Raw genomic sequence first — 25,915 nt, 5'->3', positions numbered from 1 at the left:
CTCCTCGCTCGCTTCCCACGGCGCAGTCGCCATTGCATCATAGCAACAGCAGCCCCGACCGTGCGCGTTCACGGGGCCTACTCGCGTGTGTGTATGTGTGCGCGCTGGAGCGCTGCACGCTGCCTCCTGCTGGCCCACAAACAACGTGCCTGCCTCCTACTGTCACAGTCACAGTGCTGCTGCTGCGTGGCACAAGCACACGCAGCGTCATGGCAGATAGTAATGTGCTGTTGAGCATTTTTTGTGTTTAATGCGTTCAGTAATTTTGTGGATGTCACCCAATAAATTAATAACTGATTCATAATTCACTGTTAGTCACTGTGATTTCAAAATACCTCTAAGGAGAACTTCAAAGTATTGTAAGGTTATAATTACATCATCAGCTGGTTAATGGCCCTCCAAAAGCATAGTGTGGCCAGTTAGTATACCAAATAGTATCCAGGACTTCCAATATTCATTGCTAGATTTGCTTTTTTTCCTTTTCTTTTCTTTTTTTTTTTTTGGAAGAAATTAAATGAAAATTTTAAGTTGAAACCTTTAAAATAGAACACAAATACTAAAAGACATTGAAATAGGGGAGTGCTAAATGAAGCTGAAGTGCAGGGCTGCCACTAAGGATTAACTTTCATTATTGATAAATCTGCTTATTATTTTTTTTAAGTAGTCCATTGTATGTTGTATGTATGTATTATAGTAAATTCCAAGATACCAAGGTGACCAGGTCAACATTTGATGTCAAGTCTAAAAACTCAAAGGTATTCAGTTTCCACTGATACATGACAAAGAAATGCAGATAATTCTCACATCTGAGAGGCTATAACTAGAAAATGTTTGATTTTTTTTTCATTATCTTCACTTGAAAATGATGAATTGATTAAATGGAGTTGCAAAGCTGAAGAACCAATTGAAGTGAAAGTACTAAAATGAGTTGAAAATTTAGATTAAGTTCAAGCACTGACGGGAGTTGAAACACCAGACTAAGTGTAAGTGGTGAATTGAGATGTATCAGTTGAAATGGTCATCATGACAGAAATTAGTGCCAGTTCCAGTGCATAAACTGAATGACAGCTGAAGTGCTGTGTAAATCACTACATATGTGTGTATAAGGTCAGTGAAAGGGAAGAAAAGAACATAGCATAAATCAGACAGAGTCATCCTCAAACAGCTTTTACACACATTACTATAAAAGGAATTCAGACATACAGTAAATCTTTAATTACTATATTGATTAGGTCTTCCAATTTTTTAAACTGAAAACAATAATGGTTGCATGACATGGGTAGGTGGGTAAACAGGACAGACAATGGTCATCAGTTCAACAGTAGCAGGCATCTGCTTTAATATTCCATCAGAAACTAACATAAATTTATCAAGACAAACAGATAAGACAGAACAGATGGGGTAGAGGAGGGTCGCAAAAAGCAAAACCCAAATGGTAACAGATCCTGTCAAAGTCAAGACTCAAAGGCTGGGAGGGGTCGGAAACAGACATGGTCCTGCCTCCTGTACACAATGATGCTGGAGCTGGACACCATGTAACCCACATCAACATAGTGGTTTTTGTATTTCAGTTGTTTTTCTTTAACTTCATTTTAATGTAGCAAACATAAATATTTGTATATGTGTAAATATACGATTTGTTGTTCCCATGGGTCCATATAAACATTCCTTTAATTGTTTTTGGTCATTAAATGCTTTAATTTTTCTGTCTTAATTCTTGTGCTTTCAGCGCACTGTGCTTTTTTTATTGTAAAGCACTTTGTAACTGTGTGAAAAATGATATATAAACAAAGTTTATTGTATTTATTACATATTATTTTGGATTACTTGAGATACAAATGAGTATATTAAGTATATTGTTATTTAATTTTGAAAGAAACTTATTATTGTAAAATTTACACTTAATTTTGTTACAAGTCTACCAAGTTTATTATATATTAGTGCCTAGAATGTGTTCATAATTTGGAATCTAACATCTGATATGTTATTGATGTTAGTGTATGTAATATTGTTGATAACAGTATTTTTTTTATATACATGGCACTTCCTACAAACAGAAAAAAAATGAAAATGCATAACTCAAATCTAAAAGATAAAAAAATATTACTTATTACAAAATTACAAATTAAACTTAAGCACTGATTAAGATAGACAGATAGATAGACAGATAGATAAATAGACAGATAGATAGATAGAGATAGAGATAGAGAGAGAGAGAGAGAGAGAGAGAGAGAGAGAGAGAGAGAGAGATGTAGTGTTTATAGTATTTACTTCATGACATGTTATTTTCACATTTTTCAAAAACGAAACTGATACAAGACTGCATCTTTGCATATCTGGTTTAGCTGCACTATTAAGGCAAGAAGATGGTCATTCACATTAATGCTTCAAAAAAAAGTTACATATGACTAGAACATGCCATCTAAAATAATTAATTTTTTGTTTCCATTGCAATGCAATTATTGGATGTGCTGTAAGTTTTGTTTATGTTCTTGATACGAGGGATGGTGTCGAAGCTGGTAGATGGCAGTCTCATTATCTTACCAGTACTGTCTTACCATCATCATTATTGTTTTGTCCTGTACATTTGAGTACATTTGCGCATTATGAAATTATTCATAAATGGGTGTACAAAAAAACCACTGAGTGAGAATTCTCAAATATTAAATAAATACACACTAAAAAATGAGTTAAATAGGTTCATCTAAAAACAATTGTTTTGAATAAATAGAACCACTAGGTGTCTCTGTCTCTATGCAGTAAAAAGCTTCTTCTCAAGCAGGGAGTTTGTTGTGTATATGTAGGTATTCAGCGTAGTTATGTGTGAGGCTTCAGTGAATGTGATTGTACACAATCCTCTATTAAAAGAAAAAATCTTTCCTGAGAGTATGTTTCAGATCAATGTGGTAAGCTGCTCCAGGATTCCTCCTGTTATAGTCAAAGATGGCCCCATTCATCTCGGTATGAATATCAAGAAGCTTTTTTTTCCTGTCAGAACACAAACAAGACAACAGTTAGTATAGCAGCTATAGTTTATAGGTTACATGGAAACTGTCTGATGCTGAACAAAAGCTGATTTTGATGTTGAGTGTTTGCCTTCACCTCTCTTGGCCTTCGAGTAAGCTGTCTCTCAGAATCCTCAGGTAAAAGGACTGATGATGTCCATCCCTGAGTTGACGTTCATCCGTCCAACAGTGACTCCAGAACACGTCTGCATCTGTGGGGACAATATCATAACGGGGCAGCCCATGGCCTCCATCTGTCTCCAGATCCTCATCCTGATGGCCCATCCTAGCACTTGGCTGGAACTCGGTGACACTGTACCTCTGGATGAAAAACAGTTTGGGCTTGCCAGCCATCATGGGGCATGAATCAGCAGTGAAAAGACATCTGATGGCGTCCAGAAATAGAGGCGTGCTGTACGAGTCTGTACCCAGGAGATTATTCTCTGTCCCACGGCTAATGATGCAACAGACAAAACAATCACTTCTGAAGTTCTCTCTTTGTCTCAATATCCCTCTGAGAACTGAAAGAGTGTCACTTGCACTCAGCCACTTGTAGAGGGTCACATTGAAGTGAAGGGCCTTAAATGTTTGTTCCAACATGTCTGAGGAAGTAAAGAAAGAAAAAAACAAGATTTTAAAAGATTTACCACAATTAGCAGCATTGTTAGCAGTTCTATCAGCAGTTTTACCCTTTCCTTTCCCATTAATTGTCTCATGACTCCTCACATTAATCTTGTGGCCCTTTGAAGAGGACTGCCCCCTAGGTTGGGTGTTGATTAGTTTCCACCTCAACCAGCCACAACAGTAAAATTCTGCTTACACATTGATGCATTGTATTAACAATCTAATAACAGTTAAGTATTTTTTGCTGATGATTCTTTTGTACTTTTACTTAAGTGGGATTTTAAATGCACAACTTTTCTAATGGAGAATTTTCACACTGTGGTACTGGTACTTTTATTTCGGTAAATGATCTGAATACTTCTCCCACCACTAGACTGTGGGCACAAAGTGTTAAGTATCTCACCTCCGTCATTACCCACACAGTCTATGATAACACAAGGTCCTCTGGGATTGCTGTTAAATTTGTACTGGTCAAGTTGTCTCTGAAATCCAAAGAACCAAGCAAAGCAGTTTCATAAATGCACTTTTCTAATTAGGCACATAAAAAAATACAAGCTCCAGTAATGAGTGCGACCCTTACCTGGCAGCTCTGCTCTATGCGCACAGGCACTGGTGGGTTTTCTGGGGCTGATGACGAAGAGTAATATGAATAACAAAGTTAAATATAAAAAACTGACCTGGGGCTTTCCAACTTTTTTGTTCTGGTAAAACCCCAGCTGAAAAATTGCCAAAAAAAAAAAAACAAAAACCAACAACGTTAAGATGTAAGGAGCTTAAATAAACTTTTGAATTATCAGAGTATCTGGACAATGGATGGTCACTAAGAAAATGTGTTGCCTAGGTATTTTTCTTTTAATTTCGATTCTGTTACTGTGTCATGTTTCCTTTTTTTCTCTTTGCTGTGAGAGCTATGTAAGGTATGCGATATGTAGTAACTGACGTGTCTCTCTGGAACTTGAAACTACCAGTAGTTTACATTTATATAGCCCATGCGGTATAGTCATGCATCATGGACCATTTCAGTGGTGTGACACAGAAAAAAAAATTAATTCAATAGCTTTCAGTTCTCATTTTCAACATTTCCCTGTCCACAATGTGTAAAAATCTCACGCTTCATGTGCACTGTATGTTTAGTATAAAGGTTACAAATCTCACAGCTTAAATGTAACTTGAGATGTTAGTTTTCACATTTTGTCAAAGTGTTTTCTTATTTGCGATTCATAAGCTTTCTACAAGTCTGAGCCGGTCAGTATTAAGAGGTAAAGGTAAAACACAGTCTCACCTGACATCTTGTAAGCAGCCACTTTTTTGGCCAGGTCAACCCTGTTAATGTTTTTTAAACATTCCTCTACCAAGTCAACTTTTTCAGCTGAAACTAAATCCAACTTCTCGAGTTCAATGACCACATCCAGTAAATTCTGTTAGAGAGAAGAGAGAGGGGAAGTGTTGGGTTTTTTTCCTCAGAAATGGAAGTTAAAATTGTTCTGCATGCATGCAAAAAAAATGAATGAATGAATAGTGTCCCCTAATAGTGTCCCCCCCCCCCCCCCCCCCCCCCCCGCCCCCCCCACACACACACACACAGACAAGAATTCAATAAATTTCTTCACCTTTGCCTTTTCCATCTTCTCCCGAGGTAACCTGTTGCTTAACAAGAATTTCACATTGCTCAGATCTTCTGGGGCAATATCCTCACTTATATAATCCATCAATACTCTGCAATAAAAGAAACTATGATTACTTGAAGGACCACAGTATGTGAACTCAGACATAATTATGACTTATTAGACGTCACAAAACACATCTTGCCTGAACTTTGGCAGAACCTTGTGGTTTTCACTCCTGTCCACCCCTTCTTTGGTGGTTCTACACACCGTCCTCAGGATATCAAATCGCTTCAGCTCTATCAAGAGCTCTGCCAGAAGCATGCCAAACCCAGAATTCCGCGCTTTGGATTTCAGCATTTCTTTCACACAAGCCACACTGCTGTCCGTGTCCAAGCTGCCACACAGGTAGATGACTCTCCTGCGGTCACTGCTGCTGAGAGCATCTACCATCTGGTTAATCACCCGAAGCTCATATTCCGATTTCTCGACAAGAGCCATGGACTTTAGGTACAGGGAAGCAGATAATGTCCTACAGCAATCGAGAACGATAATATAATCATCAACAAACCAAGAAATTTTCCAATTTAGGGCCGTTTAGGACCATAGACTAAACTATCATGAACTTATAACGTAGAATATTTCAGTAGATCGGTAACAGAAATATAGAAATAACTTACCGTGCAGCGTACAGTTGCTATAAAATAGGAAGAGCAGAAACGCAGAAGAGATGACGCACTACAGTAAAAAAAAAAAAACCTTCCCTTTCGGGAAGTACCTTACTTTACAAACCCATGAGTAAATGAAAAAACAAATATGTTTAGCATATGTTGGCCGTCTGAGCAAGGCGTCATGGACTAGACGGCAAAACCCCAACTCGAAGTTCGAAGTTTTATATAACTGCACAACAAGGCATGAAAGCAAGAGCGAAAGTGAAAGCAAAAAGCCCTTTTTATCAAAGAATATCCGCGGGAGCACACGATCTGGATCAAAAGCCATTCCCTTGACAGCCCTTAAAACTACAGACTTGACGGATTGATATCCTTTATCGATGATTTGTTAACATCTGTGACGATTGGCTTATAGAATACAAAAAAACAAAACACACCAGCCAATGATATTCATTGTTCTTTTTTCAGCTTAGAACTGATCTATAAAACGTTAGAAAATAAGTTTCAATCCGTGAAGTCATTATTTACAACGAACCGTTTCTATTCTAATCTGCAGATTTACCAATAATGAAAATCAGTCGCCTTGGCACAATTTATAAAATGCAACAGAAATTACTAACATGAATATTAGTAATATTTAAACCCACTGGAGTAGAACGTTTATTTTCTGTCATTAGTTTCTGTTAAGCGGCTGCATGGGAGGGTGGAAAATATAAGAGGTTCTTTATGCAAATTTTGTAGCATCATGAAGTTATGTTTTGTCTACTTTTTGTTCAATATGGTCACTAAGAACAATAGGTGTCTATAAAAATTCAAAATGACGACTGATTATGGATGGGTTTTCTTGTAATTTGATATTGTTTCACATTTTCTAATGAATCTACTTTGCTTCACAAAATTCTATTGCTGTGAGTTCACACATCTTACACACACAGGGTGAAACTTTGTTCAGGTTTCTTTAACTATATGGAGAGGTGTGGAATAATGTACAAGCGCGTCCACACTATGACTCTAAGTTTTCCGACAGTCATGAAGGTATCACCGCAGCTCCCCCTCTGCTCCCTGCCCACCAAAACGCACTGAGTTCCGCTCAGCTTGGCCAATCGTGGCGCGCTGTGTTTCAGCAGCACCATTGCAGTGTGAGGTGATCGTACGGAGGTGCTGCTCGCCAGGAGAGTGAGCGTTTGGAGGAAAAATATTCGACCTGGGTGAGCGCTGTGGGCAAACTCCCCGACACGGTCACTGGGTGACATTGCCATCGCCAGCTTCGGTGAGTATCTCATTACCTGGTAGCGGGCAAAACATTCAGGATTTGCCAAGTAGTCGTAGTGAAGAGCTGCTGGTGAGTTGGAACATCATCAGCACGGTTGTGTTGATGTGGACGTAAACCCGCGGCGAGGAGGCTTCAGCGTTAGCGGGCTGGCCGGTGCTGACACAAGTGTCTTGGGTCTGCCGACCACAAAGCAGATGCTCCGGCTTCGGTGAAGCCAGGCAGCCAGCAGTCAGTCGTTTCGGCCTAGTCACGACTGGTGAAAAATGAGGAGGACGAGGATGTCCATCAGCTGCTGAATTGGAGCAGACACGCTAACGGCATGCAAGCCGAGCTAAGGTAGCTAACGTTGACGTCCAGGGTCCAGCTTTCGTGGCAGTGTTGTTACAGACGTTAGCTAGCGGTTAACTAACTGGCTAACAGGGCTGCGCAGAAATATCCAGACAGCACGTTAGCTAGTTTCCTTGTTTAGGGTAAAACAACAGTTTGGATGTTACGGAACGTTAGCCACTGCACATTTAGTCCTAAAAGCATTGACGATATTTTCACTGTGACACTTTAGAGTTGAACTCAACAAAAACGCTGCAGCTCGTTTGTTCAAAAATGGTTTTATTTTGAAAACTAAGGGCGGAAATTTAAATGTCGCATACTCTTAGGCTTGATATTTAACTTTTTTTTTTTTTTGCGCCAATAGCAAAACTAGTAAAAGCAGATGTGTCTGAACACCGTTTTCTATATTGTTAACTAGCTTGGGTGGCTACTCAGTGACATGTATGTTTAGATTTTTTAATAGCTGGGTAGTAAGTAGCCCTCATACCATGTCAGTGTGCAACTGTACCATGGGGATTTAAGTAACCACCACATCACTTATATGAATATGTATGGCTCTGCATTTAAGTATGTGCATGTCTGAGTGGCCAAGTTATGTTTGGTTTGAACAAATACAAATACTGTTAAGTATTTGCCTTAACAGAGTATGGTCAGTTTAGAAGCATTAAGCCAGGAACCTGGTGTTGCTTAAGCTTTTCACACTGAAAGATTTAATGTGGGTAGCTATTTTCAAGCATAGTGCTTATACCTGCACCATTTGGCTGAAGACAGAGTCTCTGAAGAGAAGCAGCCTACGACTGAGAACTTGAAACCGGAAAGAGACATTTTGGCAGTTCAGCTTGAAAAAAATAACTTTAAACAGTTTATCAATAATCAAAATGTTTGCCCATGCATTTTTTTTTTCAATTGTTTAATCAGTTAATCGACTTATTGTTGCAGCTCTACTCCAGACCAGTCATTCAATGCTCAAAGTGACCAGCAAACAACACTTGCAACAGCAACATCTGTTACTCATTCCTCCCTGCTCTGCCAAGCCAGTTTGCTTTAGCCAAGGTGGTTTCTAATTGATCTTTCGATGTTGACATGGTGCTGACATCAATAAATTAAATGAATGAATGCTGCTTGGACCGATTTTGGTCATGATAAGTAAACCGCCCCTCAAATAATGGCGTCATGGGCAAAGATGTAGAGCTGAAGATCCAGATAATTCCATGCCATCTGCTGCTCATCCTCAGTCGTCATTCCTCCTCTCTCCTCCTCCCTTGATCTATCTCTGCCACTGTGTGTTTTGGGACTAAGCTATCATCAGAGCTGTGGTCTATTTTAGACAGAAACTCCATTTACCCACTTAATCTGTGTCTCTTTCTCCAGGAGTTGAGTTTCTTCTGTTGCTCAGTGTAGCAAATGGTAGCTCATGCAGCCCAGGTTCTTTGATGAGCAGAAGGCCCTAAAATGTATTGGATCACTTTGTGAGTTGGTGAAATCACTTAACGAGCAGTATACTGTAGTTGAGGGGATATGTGCTGTAAAAAGAACTATTTAGCTTGCGTAATGGTTTCAGAGGGTTTTCACTAGAAGCAGAGGTCAACTCTTGTAAACTTTGTTCTAGTATCTGAGCTGACTAATGGTGTACAACATTGTCATTTGTTGGTCACACATCTGCAGCAGCTGTGAGCTTATTAAAACAGCTCTAAATCAAAACAAATCTAACCATAACTGTACTGGGCCCCAGAGTGTGTTGACTCCCTCCCACCTATGGTGATGCACACGCCTAGGGGATCAAAGCTGTAATTAGCCTGCCATGGATTAGCAGTGGGGGCTATTTTCCACTGTACTCGCTCCCACAGAGCCGGAGGATCACACAAGCAGCCAGCCCCTTGCCCTTCCTCTTCCTCCAATAGGAAAAAAATGTGAATTGCCATGTTTGTCACCAGTGGAGTCCTACTAGTCGTGCTGTGCGAGGTCAGTATTGAGAAACAGCTGGATATGCAGTTGGCATGTAGAGAGAGATGTGGTGCTGCTGACTCACTACACTGCCAGGTATGAGGTCTGTCTGTGTGTTGGCTGTCTCCACGATGTACAGTATGTCTCCCCCCCCAGCACACACACACACACACACACACACACACACACACACACACACACACACACACACACACACACGCTGAGTGCCTTGTCTCTCTGTCAGCCAAACAAGAGTTCATACTGTTCCTCTGGGGGCTGCAAAGAGGTGGAGCAGCATGATGCTTGTACACTCTTGTTTGTAAATGAATCAATGCTCTCAAAACTGATTGCAAAAAGGTTTGGGAATCGCAGGCTATATTGTCCAAGCTAATGATGGTATTACCATAAAGGCAATTGTGCAATATGCAATACAAGCCTTGGGCGGGGTGGGGGTATACTGATGTTTCATAACATAACTAAAAGTGATGTATTCCCGATTGCTTGTTTGGTACAACCAAATGTCCAAAATCCAAATATAATCAGTTTGCATCATACATGACATAGAAAAACCTCACATTCCTCATATTTGAGAAGCTGGCACTATAGATGAATTTTCTTTCAATCAACTTATTGGTATATCAACAAATTGTTGCAGCTCTTGTTGTGTTAACTAAAGCTATTGGATACATGTTTAGAAAAAGTAGCTACCAGTTGTACTACATTCAAACACTGCATTATAGTTCAGTTTTACAGAAGTTTACAGTGTTTACGTGTGAAACAAACTGCATAGCTTTAGATTTTAAAACACATACAGCAGCATGTATTTGTGCACTGTCATATCTTATTATTCAAATGTAACATCTCTCCAAGTCCAATATTTATATTTTGTGAAAATAGTGTATATCACATATCACAGTACTTTACTATAGCAGTTATTTATCAAATTCATGAGTCAAACTTTGTTTTTGTTGTTGTGGTTTGACAGTGGTTGACATGTGACACGAGGATTACATGTGCTTGCAGTGTAAGCTTTTAAAACAATCTCAGATTATATTAGGACGTTGGCCTTTGCTGCTAAACTCTGATGCCATCATCAGAGTGTTGGATTGCTGGATGTGTGTGAATGTTTTGATTAGGTTAGATTAAGTGTATTATCCCTAGGGGGAAATGGCTTGTTCCCATGGAAGTGATGAAAGGCTTTGTCATTGTTCGGCTGTACAGTATCGCCGGGTGATTTCAGTGTGCCACAGACTTTAACCTCCTTCAGTTCATTTTAGAGAGTGCTCTGTTTGCCGCCCTTCATTATTAATACAGTGCTGTGTTGGCAGATCAAGCAGTTAACTTTTAATACACCATTTTGCAATGGATGCAGTGAATAGGCAAACATATTGTGGGTATTTCAGTCAAATTTAAAGCTGTCCAGTACACTATTGATAATAAATGGAGAAATGAAAGACACCTATATATACACTTCAAGGTTATATGGCAAACTACAGACACAAACATATCATGATGTGCGGTCTCATTTATATGCATATTTAAAAATACATGTTATTTCATACAGCTATAGAGGATCAGTAGATTCTTCAACTAGGCATAGCAGGGTAATAACCAGTTTCAGCAGAGATTAAGCAGAAAACTTCGCCCACTAATTCATCTCCTGCTGTTTCTGTTTCTTCACAAGACAATAGTGTGATATCTGCCGAGATAGCTGGCTTTAGTTACCCGTCAGGCAGGGACAAACTGAACAAAGTACAATGTGCACACTTTTCAGTCGACTCCGGTGGCTTCACCCCTCGCAACCAGAAAGTACTTTGTCAACAAACAAAAATCAAGATCTCATATCAGTGCAGTTTTTTTTTTGGCAACCATTAAATTCACTATGAGATAGCCAGAGCCAGAGAGCCACCTGGACTCAGAACAGTGTCATAACTGCTCATGTCACAGTTTAAAGGACTGCCGTGACTCGAGACAGCAAATGTTGCCAGCTATCATCATTACTTTTTGACTAAACTAACCTTTCCACAGTGTTGACATTTTCTACATGCTGCAAAAACAAGAATTCAAATTAACTGAATAAATTTGGTATATTGTCCAGCCCTATTCCCGACCAAAAGTACGAAACCCCCAAGGATTCAATTCACAGTGACAGAAATGCAGCAAATCCTCACTTGACAAGCTGGAGCCTGCAAATGTTTGACATTTTTGCTTAATAAATGACCAACCCTGCTTCTCTGTAGTAATGGCCTAGAGGTCAGAACAGCTTGCATAGCTGAACATCACATTGGTTTTGCACAAAGGGACTGAACTAAATTGAAGACTGTATGAAAGAAATACATTTAGGTTCACACAGTGATATTTATTTAAACAATAATTTCTACTAAGAATTAATAGGTATCTTTCTTTTTGCACGACATAAAGTACACTTTTAAAGTCTAATAAAAGTTATGTTGTTATTCAAGACTCTTAGTTATTAAAAGTTGCAGGTGCTTTGAGCAGTTAGACCAGATAGGCTCATGTGACATGCTGCAACTGCAACACTTGAACAGAAGGAAACAACACATCCTGCTCTTGACCTCAACACAGTTTCCACAAGACTGGAAGGTACCTGAACTTTAGTCCTGTTTCACTGGGTGTGAGAGCATATGTGTGTTTGGAGGGGAAACACAAGCTGTGTATCATTAATATGGCAGAATGGTTAGCGTGTTAAAGCCAAGATAATGGGTCATCGTCCTTTCACAGCCACTGTTCTCTGCTGTGCTTTACCTTCCCGTCGGTCAGCTCTCTGTTCTCCTGCTCAGCTTGCTGGTCACGACTCAGCTCCTGTCTGAAGTTGAACACATGCCAAAGCCTGGTTGATTCCAGGAGCCTTTGAGTTATTGCCAGTTATTTGTTGTTGTGATATGGCGGAAAAAGACAGGGAAGGAAAGTGGAGGCTTGTGCCGAAGCAAGCTGTGAGAGATGTTCACGGGAGGGTGAGGCACCTGTTAACAAACGTGTTCCCTTACATTTGTTGAGGCCTAGTTGTTAATGCTGCCAGTGTTCTGAGTATTGTTTGGGAACAAGAGGAAAGAGGATTTGTCTTTTTAAGTATACAAGCTAGGACATCAAATATAGACAGTTAAAGCGCCAGTCACAATCCTAAATGGAACATTTTGCATTGCATAATTCAATTTTTTTAGGTGTCTAGATCTAAAAATACTCGGTGTGACTGAGTGTTTCATTGGCAAGGAAAAGTCTGGCCAGGGCTCCATGGCTAATGCTTATTAACTTGGCTACCGTTGTTATCAGAACTCTGTTATTGTCCAGCTAGTGTGATGTCTTTGCATCTGCTGCAGTGCGATGGATGAATTGTTGTTTTCTATATTGTAGGAAACAGTTTGATGTAAGAATTATTACGTGTCTCTGGAGTGGGAGGAAGCTGAGAGGCCAGGTTCTCTGGCTTCTTGATTTTCTTGGTATTCAGCACTTTTGCAGGGCCCTCAGCAACTGAGGCGGCTGTGTAGTAATGTGTAGTAATGCCCCCCCCCCCCCCCCTCCCTTTGCTGATCTTCGGTCATGCAGACTGTGGTCTAAGACCTGTGGGGCTGTCCAGTGGTCTTGGCATGTCACGAAAACCCAAGGTGGCCCATTGTTAGAAGAGTGCTGATCGGCTTATATGGCAGTAAAGAATTTTCTTCCATTACTCTAGAGTAAAGTTAAATGCTTAGCTGCCCCCCTCCCGCACACACATCATGCACAGACTGTCAGCAGCATCACTGAATACAACAGAATTAGTGGTCATGTGTCTGTAGTTTGAACTGTTGGTGAACTACTGAGTGCCCAAGATTTCATAAAAAACAATCCCCTCCACCTCATGACTTTTGTTTTACACTCTTTATTGGGCACACCTATTCAGTCTAATGCAATACAGTACACTGGGAGTACATTATCAGTTTTTGTGGACACTCAGAAAAGTGTTGATCAACCTCTATCTTTATTCTTTGAGGATGTAGCTAGCGGTGGTGTGATATTAGAAATCATTATAATGAAAGGTGCCTGTAATGTTTTGGTTACCCATTCTCATAAATAAGAAGGGTACCAAACATTAGCAATACCTTTCAATATAATGTAATCCAATAAAACACCACCACTAACCACAGCTTGGAAAATAACTATACTGTTTAATCAAGACTTTTCTGACACAGTGTCAACAACTGAGCGTTACAACCTTTATGGGGGTGGGAGTTATTGCAGCACAGTTGTACTGAATTGCATTAGATTGTACTGGTGTACATAATAAGCTTGTAAGTCTGTACTTTCTTTCCTAGTTTGTATCGCCTTCACAGTGGTTATGTGTGCAAAGGAATATTTGCATTGCAAGTGTTGTACACCAAAAATGAATGAGAGCGCTCGTCTTACGATTTTGGAAATTAAACTACAGTAGAATATACTGTTATTTTTTTCTTGTGTGAAGAAAACCCTGACTTGTTAAGACACTACAGCCTCACACTTGTAGTCTGTACACGTCCATACTTATTACTGATACTTGTCTGAAAATTATAGGGTGCTGTGCACAGGAATTCACTGTAAGTCACTGCGGATAAGGTCACAAACTAGATGCTTGAAATGCCATTAGCATTTATGAGATGAGTTGTTCGTCCTCTATCCCAACCAATATGTCTTGGTGAGATAATTGTTGGGCTTTCTGCAGGGCCTCAATACAGCCAGTGTATATGGATTTGTATACACACATTTGCATTGAAAGTATTTGTATGCCACAGTTTGAGGAGCAGAGAGGAAATAGGCAGGATGCTTTTGGCATTCACCTGTGTGTTGTGTCTCACCCTGTCTAATTGGTGGAACCCTGTGTGTGTGTGTGTACTTAGTTGCAATGTGGGCCCATCCCAACACGTCTGGTCCTGCAGCTGCAGCAGAGCTAATTTTAGCCCAGGATGTGCGTACGCCTCAGTTCCCCTCGCCTGGCCTATGGGAGATGAGGAGAGGATGAGGGAGATAGAGTAGCCAATTTTTCACTGTCTCTTTCTCTCCTCCATTCTCTGCACCTCCATCCCTCTCTTTTTTTCTGTATTTATTACAGTTAGTATATACTTTGTGTGCTCATAGAGTATTTTTTATTTTTTTTGGTTTCTGTCCACGTGTCCTACGGGCACTATTGATTTGCACGGGAACATATTGACTTTAGTTGCTGTTGCCTGCCTGTTTGTGACCTTTACTCACTCAGTTGGCATCTCGCTGAGGTGTGTGTGTACCTGTCTGCCTCTCTATTTCTATACCTGTATATGATCACCATTCTGTATAGAAACCCACGCAACATGGGCATTTTTCCAGCGTTGCATCTGCTATAAATAAACTCCATTCTATTCCTGTGCAGACAGCCTACTCCACTGGTGAGTGGCTGGTTCTTGTTACGATTGAGAGAGGCACAGGGATGAAGATTACGGCAGACTGGTTCACTGTGGTCAGGTATTAGAGTTAATCCCTCTACCTAGGGAAAGTGTCTGGATAAAGAGTGTGTGTGTCTGTGGTATGATTGTGTGTATGTTCCATGAAGAGTGGCCACCTGCAAACACACATACACCAAGAGGATGAGTAAATTTCCCTCACAGCCTTATCAGATGTGTTAGAGAAATATTTTGGCAGCAAGGAAACAAAATTAGTGCATGCGCATGTGTCTCTTTTCTTACTTATGCATTTGGACTCTGCTATGTGCAAATCAGCAGGCTGAAACAAACCTTCCAGTGGTCTTGAACCTGCCCCAGATTGTTGTAAACTTTATTTATGAATTTAGAAAGTACAACATATTAAATTTGCTCACTAATTATACGTGTCTGTTTTTGAGAAAAACACTGAGTCTCTGCTGATATGTATGTGACCATGTGCTCTGACCTTCCTGTTGAAGAGGTTAAAAGGAAAAGAAAAAAAAATCCCAAAAAGAGACCACTAAGTTGTCACGACGGCATCATCGCTGGATATTCAGTTTGTCATGGTCACAGCAATCCAACTTGAAGGAAGAAGGACAGTGTCAGAAGTGCCGCAAACAGAACAGGGACAGAACTTGCTCAAGCTCAATAATTCATGGCTGGCTGAGCTAAGCTGACCTTGAAAAAGCCCCAGTGTTGGACTGTTGAAACCTGGCACTGCTCATTTAGGGCAGAGAGGAGAAGTTGAGACAGACAGACACAAACACACATATACAGTACATGTGCACTCTGCCTTTTTTTTTTTTTTTTTCATTCCTCGATGCGAGGTAACAAAGTCATCTGCCAACTTTGCCATTTGTCCAGAATTAATTTTGGATTTCTTCACTGTATTTCACATGCTTTTTCTTTGACTTCTGTTATATATTTTGTAGATTTACCTTGTTTGAGTTGAGTACATGTGAAAGAGGAAGCATGTTACACTACTGTGATTTACGGCTGTAAACATAAAAAAAAAAAGAGGCGTATGTAGCAACTGGTGAAGCAGCTAACAAAAAACAGATCCCCACCTGCAGTTTTATGTATAACACATAAGGCTAAAGCTAAATCTGATCATAACGAGTCAAAAGTGAAGCCAGAGAATCTCACCCTGCTAAAAGCTTAGATGTTCTTTAGATTATAAACAGTGTTTACACAATGACTTTTTTTTTAGCTAGATACATACTGAAGATAAAAGCTAAGTAAGTGCTAAGTAAAAGCTAAGTAACCTTCAAACTTCAAGTCAGTTTCTCAACTTCACTGTCTGTAGCACTCAGCTACTGTTTTGTAAGGCGGCACACGCAAGTCGAGCTAATGCATTGCTGAAGCAACGGGGGATGAAATCAAATTTGTTTTGACTCCCCTCACTCCTCTGCTGCCAAAACCTCTCCTACTGATCTCATGGCATGACAATTTGCCAAACTGATCATTTTACTCACAAATAATTGTGTGTAGAAATCAGTTTTGATCACAACAGCTGGTTCATGTGGAAATATAAAAGGTGCCAGTTCAGCGGTGGTGCAGATGAGAGGAACTGTTGCTGTGATCATACTTGTTGTTGAGAGGTCTGCAGAACACAATAACCATTTTTCCTTGAGTGCTCAGGGCATTTCTTTACACTGTGTGCTGAAAAGTATTGCACCCAGTTATCACACTCCTCACAGTAAATAATTCCACTGCCACATTTGAATTTGTTATGACAATACACCACCGTTCTCATTTTTCTTGCAAATGTTACTACATTTACCTATGCGGTGATGGATGATGTGAACCCTCATTTGCAGAATTATTTTCTGGAATATGTCTGACGCAGGTTGTCAAAGTTGAAAAACTTCTGACACCCTTTTAGCTGACTTTGTGGGGAAATAAAATGGTTGTTTGTTTCCTTTCCACTACTTGGCAACTACAGCAATGATGACTGGAATAACCCAGTGCTGGTTGTGTCAGATATTTCCGTGGTGTTTAAGGCAGTTCATGATTTCTACTCAACAGGGATTCATTCAGAAGGGAAAATGTGAAATTGTGTCCCAGAAAAGAACCAATACAAGCTCAGTGTTGATTGGTTTACCTTGGCTGACACAAGTAAGGGCCGTTGCTACTGTCAATCATAACAGGAACAGATTAAGCATTTAACTCTTGAGGTCTGTCACCCCTCCCGGGCTTTGGGTGCAGCAGTGGTTAAGAGTGGTTCTGTGTACTTTGCAGGGCTGCAACCTTGTGTTTGTTGACATTGGTTTAATGAATCACTTAGTCAGGGATACTCACATGATTCATCTGTCTGTACAGAATGATGAGAATTGTTAGGAGCTTAAAGGAGCCCTCCACTCAGTACTCTGTAGAAATAAGACTCCAGCTACTAAGAGGGATGGATTGTAGGCACGAATTGCTTTGTTTTATGTCAAGCATTGTTTATAATAATGTGTCACCTGTTGGAAATACTATCTTTTAATGGCATGATCATCTGATATATGGTACCTTACCACCCAATGTAAATTACGGCCAATCCCCACTTTAAGTGGCTTGTTTGCACTGACAGTCAGGTAAACACTCATACAGTGCACAGAGCAGCAGTGTGGGATTAGCATACAAGCGTGCTGTCTGTCATAGAACTGACTTGATTAGTGTGCTTGTAGTGTTTGTTTAAAGAGTTGCACAGCATGTCGATTAGCTTGCTGCAGCTGTTGTTGGCCCTGTATGTCCTGGCAGCTATTGGCAGAGGAACGGCACAGCCACTCAGACAGACACAGAAGTCTTGCCCCCCAATATTAGAGATGTTAATCTTATGCTGCTGTTCTGGATTTTAGCTCTGACTTGATTGATTGTATGAAGGGATTTCTCATTGACCAACTTAGCTAACAAATACAGAACTTAATGAGTCATGAGACAACTGAGGCTCTTCCCCGCCGTCTGAAGTGCAGCCAGAATGTATTAATCAGTGGTGGTGAGAAAGGTTCCGCTATTTTAACGCTATAAGATCATGTGAGTGTTGAGTTGAGACTGAGAAAGGAGTCTATCAGTCAGTTGGTCCACTACCATCAGTCCTAATGACTTTGGTGCCTGCAGCCTTGTTTCGCTGTCCTTTGGTCAGTTCATGGTGTAGACAATACCGCAGAAGAAAAATGTTTAGACACGTGACTTAACACAAATACACTTCGTTACCAGTTTACTAGGTCCACCTAGCTAAAACTAACACACTTTTTAATATGACAGTCCTGCGATTCATCTTACATTTATTAAGTTTATAGTGCCAAACATTTTGTTGGAAGTAATTTAAAGATGTTCTGATTCTGAATGTTGTGTGTTAACTGCTCTGTCTTGAAACTCAATACACAAAATGCAGTCGTTGGCTTTGTTTCAACGCTGTCTGTTTAGCAGCGTTTCTAGCAACGTTATTGTGATTTTGGGTTTTGAAGTGCCGTAAACAGGATGGGCTGGCGCTCTCCTGTTCCCCTGTGAGCCCCGCCACAGGACAATGAGCAGGTCCTCCATAGAGGAAGAGCAGCCCTTGAAGGAAAGTTTGCTTATTGTCATTCGCCAGGCCAACAGTGACGGCTGGCTGGGGAGCACTGTTGTTACTACACTCGCAAATACTGGGACAAGATGGGTGCAGAGTGGGGAGGAATTATGTTGTATCACTGAGTACAGTTCCAGCTAATTTTTCCTAGTCTTATTTTTACAGTAGTTTTATATCAGTACTGTGGCTTTTGGGTTCAATATGGATAAAGGATTTTTGGGGAAATCAGTTGAGGAATTGTTGATAGTAGTTTTAGCTAATCCAACAGTACTTCATTACACATTGATGCATTGATATTTATTTTGGTGCAAATATTATTGACTTTCCCACGGCGGAGTAATACACACAGAAATATTAAAGGGACAGCTACCATGCTGTAAACTATATACCTATATACACACACACACGTCTCTCACGGGCCCACCCCAGTTTGAGACATACTTTCATTTCTACCCTGTAGAGTGTATGAGATACAGCGGATACCTTAATGAGGTTGATCACATCTAATTGGGACTCAAAGTACTATCTTGTTCTACATAATTAAAAATATTTCCATTTCAAACTTTACTTTTATCTTACATGATTCTAACATCTGACATGCAGTCTATTAATGTTGCAGGTTTTGAATTGTGTTGTATTATTTGTTCCCTTTCCCCTCCCGTTGCTGTTTCCACTCCACCTGGAGCCACTGTTATCCTCGGCTTTGATGAGTGACACGAGTACACTTTATCAACCAAAGGAAAATATCTTCTTATACAGCTTTCAGTAGATAGAGAGGATACACGCATCACTGGCGACAGATGGGACTTCAGCATGGTAGTTTCCTTGACTCTTTGTGATGAATTGCTAATGTAAGGGCCCTTCAGATAAACACAAGGCTGTGTTGGAAGTACTTAACATCAAATGCAGTGCGCAGTGATGTGGCACTGTCTGCTTCTCAGGGACATGCAGCTGTGCAGAGCAGGCCCTCCACAGCGACTTCTTATGTCACTGAAGCCTTGATTCATTCTGCCAAATACAGCAAATACTATGGGTGTGGATCCTCAAGATGCATTTTTAGCAGGCTAGGACGACAAGTTGGCCAGCTGACTGTTGCTATGCAACAACAGGGAAATGCACTCATTGTCCCATGAGTCAAAATAACCTTCAAAACAAAGTATTTAAAAAAACAGAAAAATAGAGTTTCCATGATAAAACAAAAACAGCACGCTGTTTGTTTGCATCCTTTCTCTACATCATAGTAGTGGGTTTTTTTAATGTTAAAACTGTGCGTCTTTAGTGGAGGGTCATTCTGTTGTAGCAGCAGCCATCTGTTGATGTCTGAGTCTCCATGTTGTCAGCTGCTTTGTCCATTGTCTTGACTGACTGTATGTATGTTGTTTTCTTGCCAGCAGAACAAAATAAGATTGATTGAAAACCTTTGTTTGAAACACTCTTTGAAGTTTATTCAGAACTCGTTTCAAAGTCATCTATTTTTACAGCTGCAACAATTAGACAATTATTCAGTTAGCTGATCAAAAGAAAATGAATCGGCAACTATTTTGTTAATTGATTAATCGTTTAAGTCATTTTTCAAGAAAAAAATCCCTAATATGTAATAGTTCCAGATTTTGAAATATGAGAATTTGCTGTTTTTCTTCTTCTTATAAGATGGTAAATTGAATATTTTTGCATTGAGTTTTGGGACAAAAACAAAACATTTAATAATGTGCCTGTGCTCTAGGACACTGTGATGGGCATTTATCAGTGTTTCATGATGTTTTATTGACCAAACAATTAATTGAGAACATAATTGGCAAATTAATCAATAAGAAAAATACAATAGTGGTTTTTTTCTCACTTATAATATATAAGACATAATGATGTTATGTAATCTAATCTATCTTTCAGAACAAACACACCAGGATATTGTTCTCTTTAAAGTTATTTTGGCAGTTTGGTTATATCACTTGTGTGTGTGAGCTCATCCACAGGTGTCCATTACGAAAAGACAGAAGTTATGTAACTTAGGTGCCAGAAGCATTTTCTTGTTAAAAGGTTGCTGACACTTCTGTCATATCTCTTACTACTTCAATTCTTTATGCACAGTCACTTGAAAATTCTTGTTTGAAATAAGCTTCACCCTAAGACTGACGTGAGTTTTGTCTTTGGTGGTTGTATTTGTTTGTAGTGGTTGTATTTGCCGTGCTGCTGGATAAGACGTTTCACTGTTTTGAAATTATATACAAACCCGGTAAATGCTAGCTTCACAGGCTGCACAAGCTATATCGATGCAAAGTATTGTTTCATGTTTTATTTTTTCATGATGATCTGTTTGATGGATCTTTTTTTTTCCCCGTGTGGTTGCAGGTGACCCTCAGTGAGTGACAGATGTGTGACACTGCGGAGAACCATTTGCCTCTCCCAGTGGAGATCTGAGTTCTGGGACACTGAGGTAAGTACAGGGGGTTAAACGTGCATTCATTGCCTTTTATAACACTTTACACTATCACTAAAAGACATATGTCTTTTAGTGTTAGTGAAGGAAGTACATTTTCATTGGCATACATGAACTGTTGAGACAAATGCCACTGATAACTAATTCTTTTACCTGCATGTTTGTCAAAACATTTGGAACACTTATCTTTATGTGTAAGTCTTATGTATGCTCATTATTTCAGTACAAACACAGACTGATTGTCATTATCAGTTATGTAAAATGTTACTCTGGAAAACATATGATGCCAGAAACTGCACGTGCAAATGATCTTGACAGTTCTTCCCCTAATGATCATATTGATGGATTGTTTTTTTCTTTAATGTTGCAGTTACAGTTTTATTAAGGTTAAGCACTTAGCAGGTTTCTACTATCTAGCACAAATTTGTTACATTTTCCTCTTTTTTTTCACTTTTATATGACTAATAAATGTAATTAAACCAAAAAAGCAACAAAACACAATGAGCTCTCACCTGAAGCGTTATGTTGCTACTTATAGAGGACAACAATACATGTTAGCATCTTTTCTGAGAACAATATAATCTAATCTTTATTTATTTTTATTTTTTTTACAAGACAGATATTTATTGTTGGTGAATATATGCTATTGCCTGAAAGTCACTTGACTACAGGTCCCATGGTAACTGATAAGCCTGTCCTGCTGATGGTGAATTTCACTTTGACAGTTTGACAAGCCAGAGAAAATGAATGAGTCAGCCTTTCACGAAGAGCTGAACAAGCTTACTAAATGGAGTCTTTCAATTCACACAGTTTGGAAGGCTGTGCTCACACAAAAAAATTTCACTCGTTCAGATCGTCATCTGCTCTGAGCAGTGAAGATGATCTCTGTCTCCTCCTACTCCGCAGCAAATCGGATATCTTGCTCCCCTAAGCCTGTTTTGTAATATTTTCAGGCTTATCTGCACCATTCAGGGAGTCGTGCATCGTTTTATTTTGGATTTGAGTATCATGGTAACCCCTAAATACTGGTGTGAAAATACTTGCCTCTGAGCTGATGCAGGATACAATAGGCAATACAAGTTTAGTTGTCTCCAAAATTAATTGGATGTGTTGTGCTTACATTTAGTCTTACCTTGATTTTAGATGAAAGGCCAAGGATGAGAAGAAGAGGCCAATTAGCAATTTAGAAGAAAGGCCATTCAGATCTACAATTTATCAGAACTTAAATGTTTCTCTGCTAAATTTCAAAACAAAAATCAGAAGACTAGTTTAAACAACAGTCACATCATGGCAGTTGAGATATGAAAAGCTGTTTTTTAATATATAACAAATGTAGGATAATAGAAAAGGTTAATATCAGAGTCTTAAATTACATTTTTATTTGACCTTTTATCTATGAAGTACATGCAAAATGTCTGTTCAGGCCTTAAATACAGTTTTTTATTATGGCTTTTGTGTGAGATTTGCATCATTTGCCAGCAGTTTTTTACATTTCAGTGTTGCATTGTATGGAAACTATGAGAAACGGTATAAAAACAGACATGTAAATTCAGAAAGTCCTTAGAGCTTGCGCAAATTTCCTGGCCTGTAAAGATTTGGGTGTACCCAATAAGATTAAACAGGGTTGTGTCAACACTATGGCTTACTGTGGGGGAGAGCATTAGGATTGTACACATGCACACAGTTTGACACTGTTCAGAGCTTACATAAAGGAACAGTGTGAACATCTTACAAGCAGTGGTTGCCAAATCTGACAATGTCTGTGTGTGCATATTCCTAAGTTTGCTCACACACACACAGCTTTTTACTCGTGAAAGGTTTTCATACGCCTTTTACTTCTTCACTCTCTAAATAGCAGTTTGCATAATCTCTGTGGTCTGAGTTCAGTTCTGTGAACTTGCACATGTCAGAACGTTAACCAAGGACATTGACCCAGATACAGCTGCAATGAGCACATTTATTTATCTTACAACACTCTTCTGTCACGTGTCATATGCTGTGGTGGCATATTTTGGTGCAGAAGGGGAGGAACTCTAAGGTAGGGTGAATTAGTCATATCTTAGATTGTGACTTAAGTGTAATCACTGCTTATCATTACGGTGTGAGGGCACACAAAGATGAAATAGTTCACCACAAACCACTTTGGTGGAGTCTCTAGTCTAGTCTCTGTTTGTCTAGACTGCGGCATCTGTACAATAACCAAAAACGCATATAATTAATATATCCTTAACAATGTATGTGATCATGATCAACTACCATGATATACTGGTATATCAGTATGCATGTGATATATATTACAGTCCGAACATTTCTGTCACAACGACAGTGTTCGATAAAATGAAAGAATTGTGTTGAAGCATGCAGATAACACAATCTGTGTGCTGTCTGCAGGAGAGCTCCTTACAGTCAGCCAACAGAGGCTATAGCCTGAAATGTTAAGTGGGATCTTCCCACTTTGAATATAGTGAGTTAGTCCTAATCCATAATCCCATCAAGTCAAAACCACAACAAGCTTATGAGCCACACAGTTTTTATTTCCTAGGCCAAAGGCTCAAGTGCTGTTGTGTTTGAACATGTGACTGAAGTAAGACACTAAGCTCACGGCTGGCAAACACATTATAGAAGAGCTTTTACAATGGCACAATGTCCTTAGAGGGACAAAGTCACTGACAACGACAAAATCTAACACGCTAGATGAGGTATGGAATATGTTGAAGATGTATGGTGCGTTAATTGCTGGCTCTTGCTGTCAGAGACTCCATCGTGACCATGACTCATGGTGCTCATGGCACATGGTGCTGTTTCTGAGCTTTGAGTCAGAGCGGATCATTACAGCTTTTATTCAGCACTGTGCTGCGTAGAGCTGGTTGTAGCTTTTATCCTCTGCTTTTGGCTTCCCTAAAGGTTAATAATGGTGGCTCAGTCATGATAGTCTGTGGTGAAGGGTGTTAGTGACACATAGTGAGAAAGGATGGTCTGCTATGATGAGCTATTACGTACATCTGCCATTACATAAGACTTGTTTGTCATTTTGGCAACTCGGCACACTGGGTCTCTCGCAGCATCACCTACAGTCTGTATCCAAACTGTCACTGGAGCCTGTGTGACCGCTCTCGCTCTATCACACCACACACACACACACACACACACATACACACACACACGCTCTCTCATGTCTCATTCATGGCGAACCTTCTACAGGATAAGTAATGAGGATATATTTTCCATGGGATGAGGAGAAATGACTTGTCATTTTCAGCAGTTTGCAGAAGTTAATTTTAGCTGCTGGATACAAAGCAGGACCAGGGATAACAGTATGCCTGCAGCCTAAGATCAAAATGTGTTTGTAGATACTAGAGACTGCCTTCAGTTATCTCATATCTCATCATTATTGATATATTATGAAAATGGAAACAGTTTTTTTATCATCGCAAAAATCAAAAATTTAAGTAAGTGATTTTTTTAATTTAACAAGCTTTTTTTCCTGGGTTTTTGCCACGTTTACTTTTTAACATTGGCTGCCTTGTGTGGTTTTGTGTCTGTCTTTTATAAGATTTCATTGAAAAGTGAAAAGTAGCAAGGAACAAAAAAAAAAAAAAAAAAAAAAAAAAACTTGAGCTTGGCCACCTCAGATCTGAATTGTCAAGTGAAGGCCCATGTGAATGCTTGTGGTGGTTCGTGGGCATGCCTTAATATCAGTGGTGACAGGTAAGGTCACTGAGGTGAGCTGTTATGCCACATGTGGCCAGCATCTTAGCCTCCACATTCAGAGGCATTAAAGGACCATACTGGTGTTTGTACGTGTTGCATCCCCTTCACTGAAACTTATGTACAATTAACATTATTGTAATCACTGCTTTCCAGGCAGGCGGTGGTCTCTGTTTATTTCAGAATGTGGAGAGTTAAAATTGGCAGTCCTCCACCGTTAACATTTAATTACCTTTATTTGCTGATTTCATGCGCCATTGCAGCATAATTATAATCACGGGCCAATCTCAGTAATTTTCTGGGGTGGTGCGTGCATGTGCTCAAAGGCAGTTGTATCATGAAAAGCTTCAAACAGACTTACATTCATGTTGTCAAAAGTTCAAACCTGAAAGATGCTTGACATGTAATATGGATGTTGTGATGGAGCTACCTCGTCCGTCTTTCTTATCAGTGACCTGCATTTACAATAATAACATACATTTAAAACAAAAACTGACTGTTCACTGTGATGGATTACTCATGTCATGCAAGTTTCAAGTCCCTGCAAGGTCATTTGCATACAAAAAAAGGTTGCCCTTTTAGGAGAGAAAATATATTCTGAAATAAATAAAAACAACTTTTGAAAATGGTTGGTAGTAATGTCGAGTGAAATACATGTGCTGTAGATAGGTTCAAACTAGGGATGTAAACGGTTAATCGACTATCGATTAATTGTCGATAAGAATTTAATCGATTAATTAAATTAATTGTCGGTAATTTAACATTGTAATCCAAGGCCGTTTTCCACAGGACGTACTTGAACTTTACACGAGATTCTCGCGGGTGGCGAGACCCGACACAAACATGAGGCGGTCAAAACGGAGTGGAGTGTGGGAGCATTTCAAATTAATTAATGATGATAAAGACGCCCAATGTAAACTCTGCAGTACTACGTTTGAGTTCAACAGCTCTACGAGTTCGCTAAGATACCACCTTCATAACTTGCATGCAGCCGTGTTGCAGGGAGGAAGTCCATCGCCATCACAACCTACAATCGCTGATGTGGTGGCAAGGCGGGTATGTGACCACAGAAAAGCGGAGGGCATTACTCAGAAGATTTGCGTGCATACCGGGCACGTCGGTCCCATCTGAACGCGTATTCTCAGCAGCTGGTCTCACTGTAAACAGGCTGCGCACACGACTTACTCCTGACCATGTTAATATGCTTATTTTCTTGAACAAAAATACAGGGGTCTAGGTCAGGAGCCTATTCAAAACACATTGAGACAGGAATGTTTTTGTTTCAGGAGAGGTAGTCTATATCTTCATTTGACTGTTCTGAGGGACGCCCTCTAATTTTACTGTCACCT

General features: G+C 39.7%; 2 protein-coding genes across 5 annotated transcripts in view; one reads left to right on the top strand and one right to left on the bottom strand.

Moving 5' to 3' along the window:
- Nucleotides 1-1,310: 1,310 nt before the first annotated feature.
- Nucleotides 1,311-7,534, bottom strand: LOC121193972 (CASP8 and FADD-like apoptosis regulator). Of its 2 annotated transcripts, none has more exons than XM_041056415.1 (8): nt 7,191-7,534; nt 5,439-5,765; nt 5,240-5,345; nt 4,912-5,047; nt 4,210-4,256; nt 4,033-4,111; nt 3,103-3,607; nt 1,311-2,988 (listed from the first exon to the last, which is right to left on the bottom strand). In XM_041056415.1, the coding sequence occupies exons 2-8, from the start codon at nt 5,732-5,734 to the stop codon at nt 2,862-2,864; spliced, it is 1,296 nt and encodes a 431-aa protein (XP_040912349.1). In that variant the 5' UTR covers nt 5,735-5,765; nt 7,191-7,534; the 3' UTR covers nt 1,311-2,861. The 2 variants fall into 2 exon arrangements, with proteins under 2 accessions (XP_040912349.1, XP_040912348.1); XM_041056414.1 differs by lacking the exon at nt 7,191-7,534 and adding an exon at nt 5,914-6,331.
- Nucleotides 6,604-25,915, top strand: part of LOC121193971 (protein FAM126B-like) — a 41,981-nt gene continuing 22,669 nt past the window's right edge. For 2 of the 3 annotated variants that reach the window (XM_041056413.1, XM_041056411.1), the window contains exons 1-2: nt 6,604-7,174; nt 20,771-20,855. The gene's annotated coding sequence lies outside the window, so the exon portion shown is untranslated. Of the gene's footprint in view, nt 7,175-7,459; nt 7,514-20,770; nt 20,856-25,915 lie in introns of those variants that run through there. The other variant, XM_041056412.1, reaches the window with a different exon arrangement.

The sequence above is a fragment of the Toxotes jaculatrix genome, chromosome 15, assembly GCF_017976425.1.
Source record: "Toxotes jaculatrix isolate fToxJac2 chromosome 15, fToxJac2.pri, whole genome shotgun sequence".
NCBI classification, from domain to species: domain Eukaryota; kingdom Metazoa; phylum Chordata; class Actinopteri; family Toxotidae; genus Toxotes; species Toxotes jaculatrix.
The sequence above is the reverse complement of the archived record's forward strand: the minus strand, read 5'-3'. Positions and strand labels throughout refer to the sequence as shown.

Excerpts from the sequence above, each read along its gene's own strand:
- LOC121193972 (XM_041056415.1), bottom strand. The coding sequence starts at position 5,734 with ATGGCTCTTGTCGAGAAATCGGAATATGAGCTTCGGGTGATTAACCAG. Across the intron at positions 4,112-4,209 it reads GCATAGAGCAGAGCTGCCAG|AGACAACTTGACCAGTACAA; the intron begins GTAAGGGTCGCA and ends TTTGGATTTCAG. Across the intron at positions 2,989-3,102 it reads TTACTCGAAGGCCAAGAGAG|GAAAAAAAAGCTTCTTGATA; the intron begins GTGAAGGCAAAC and ends GTGTTCTGACAG.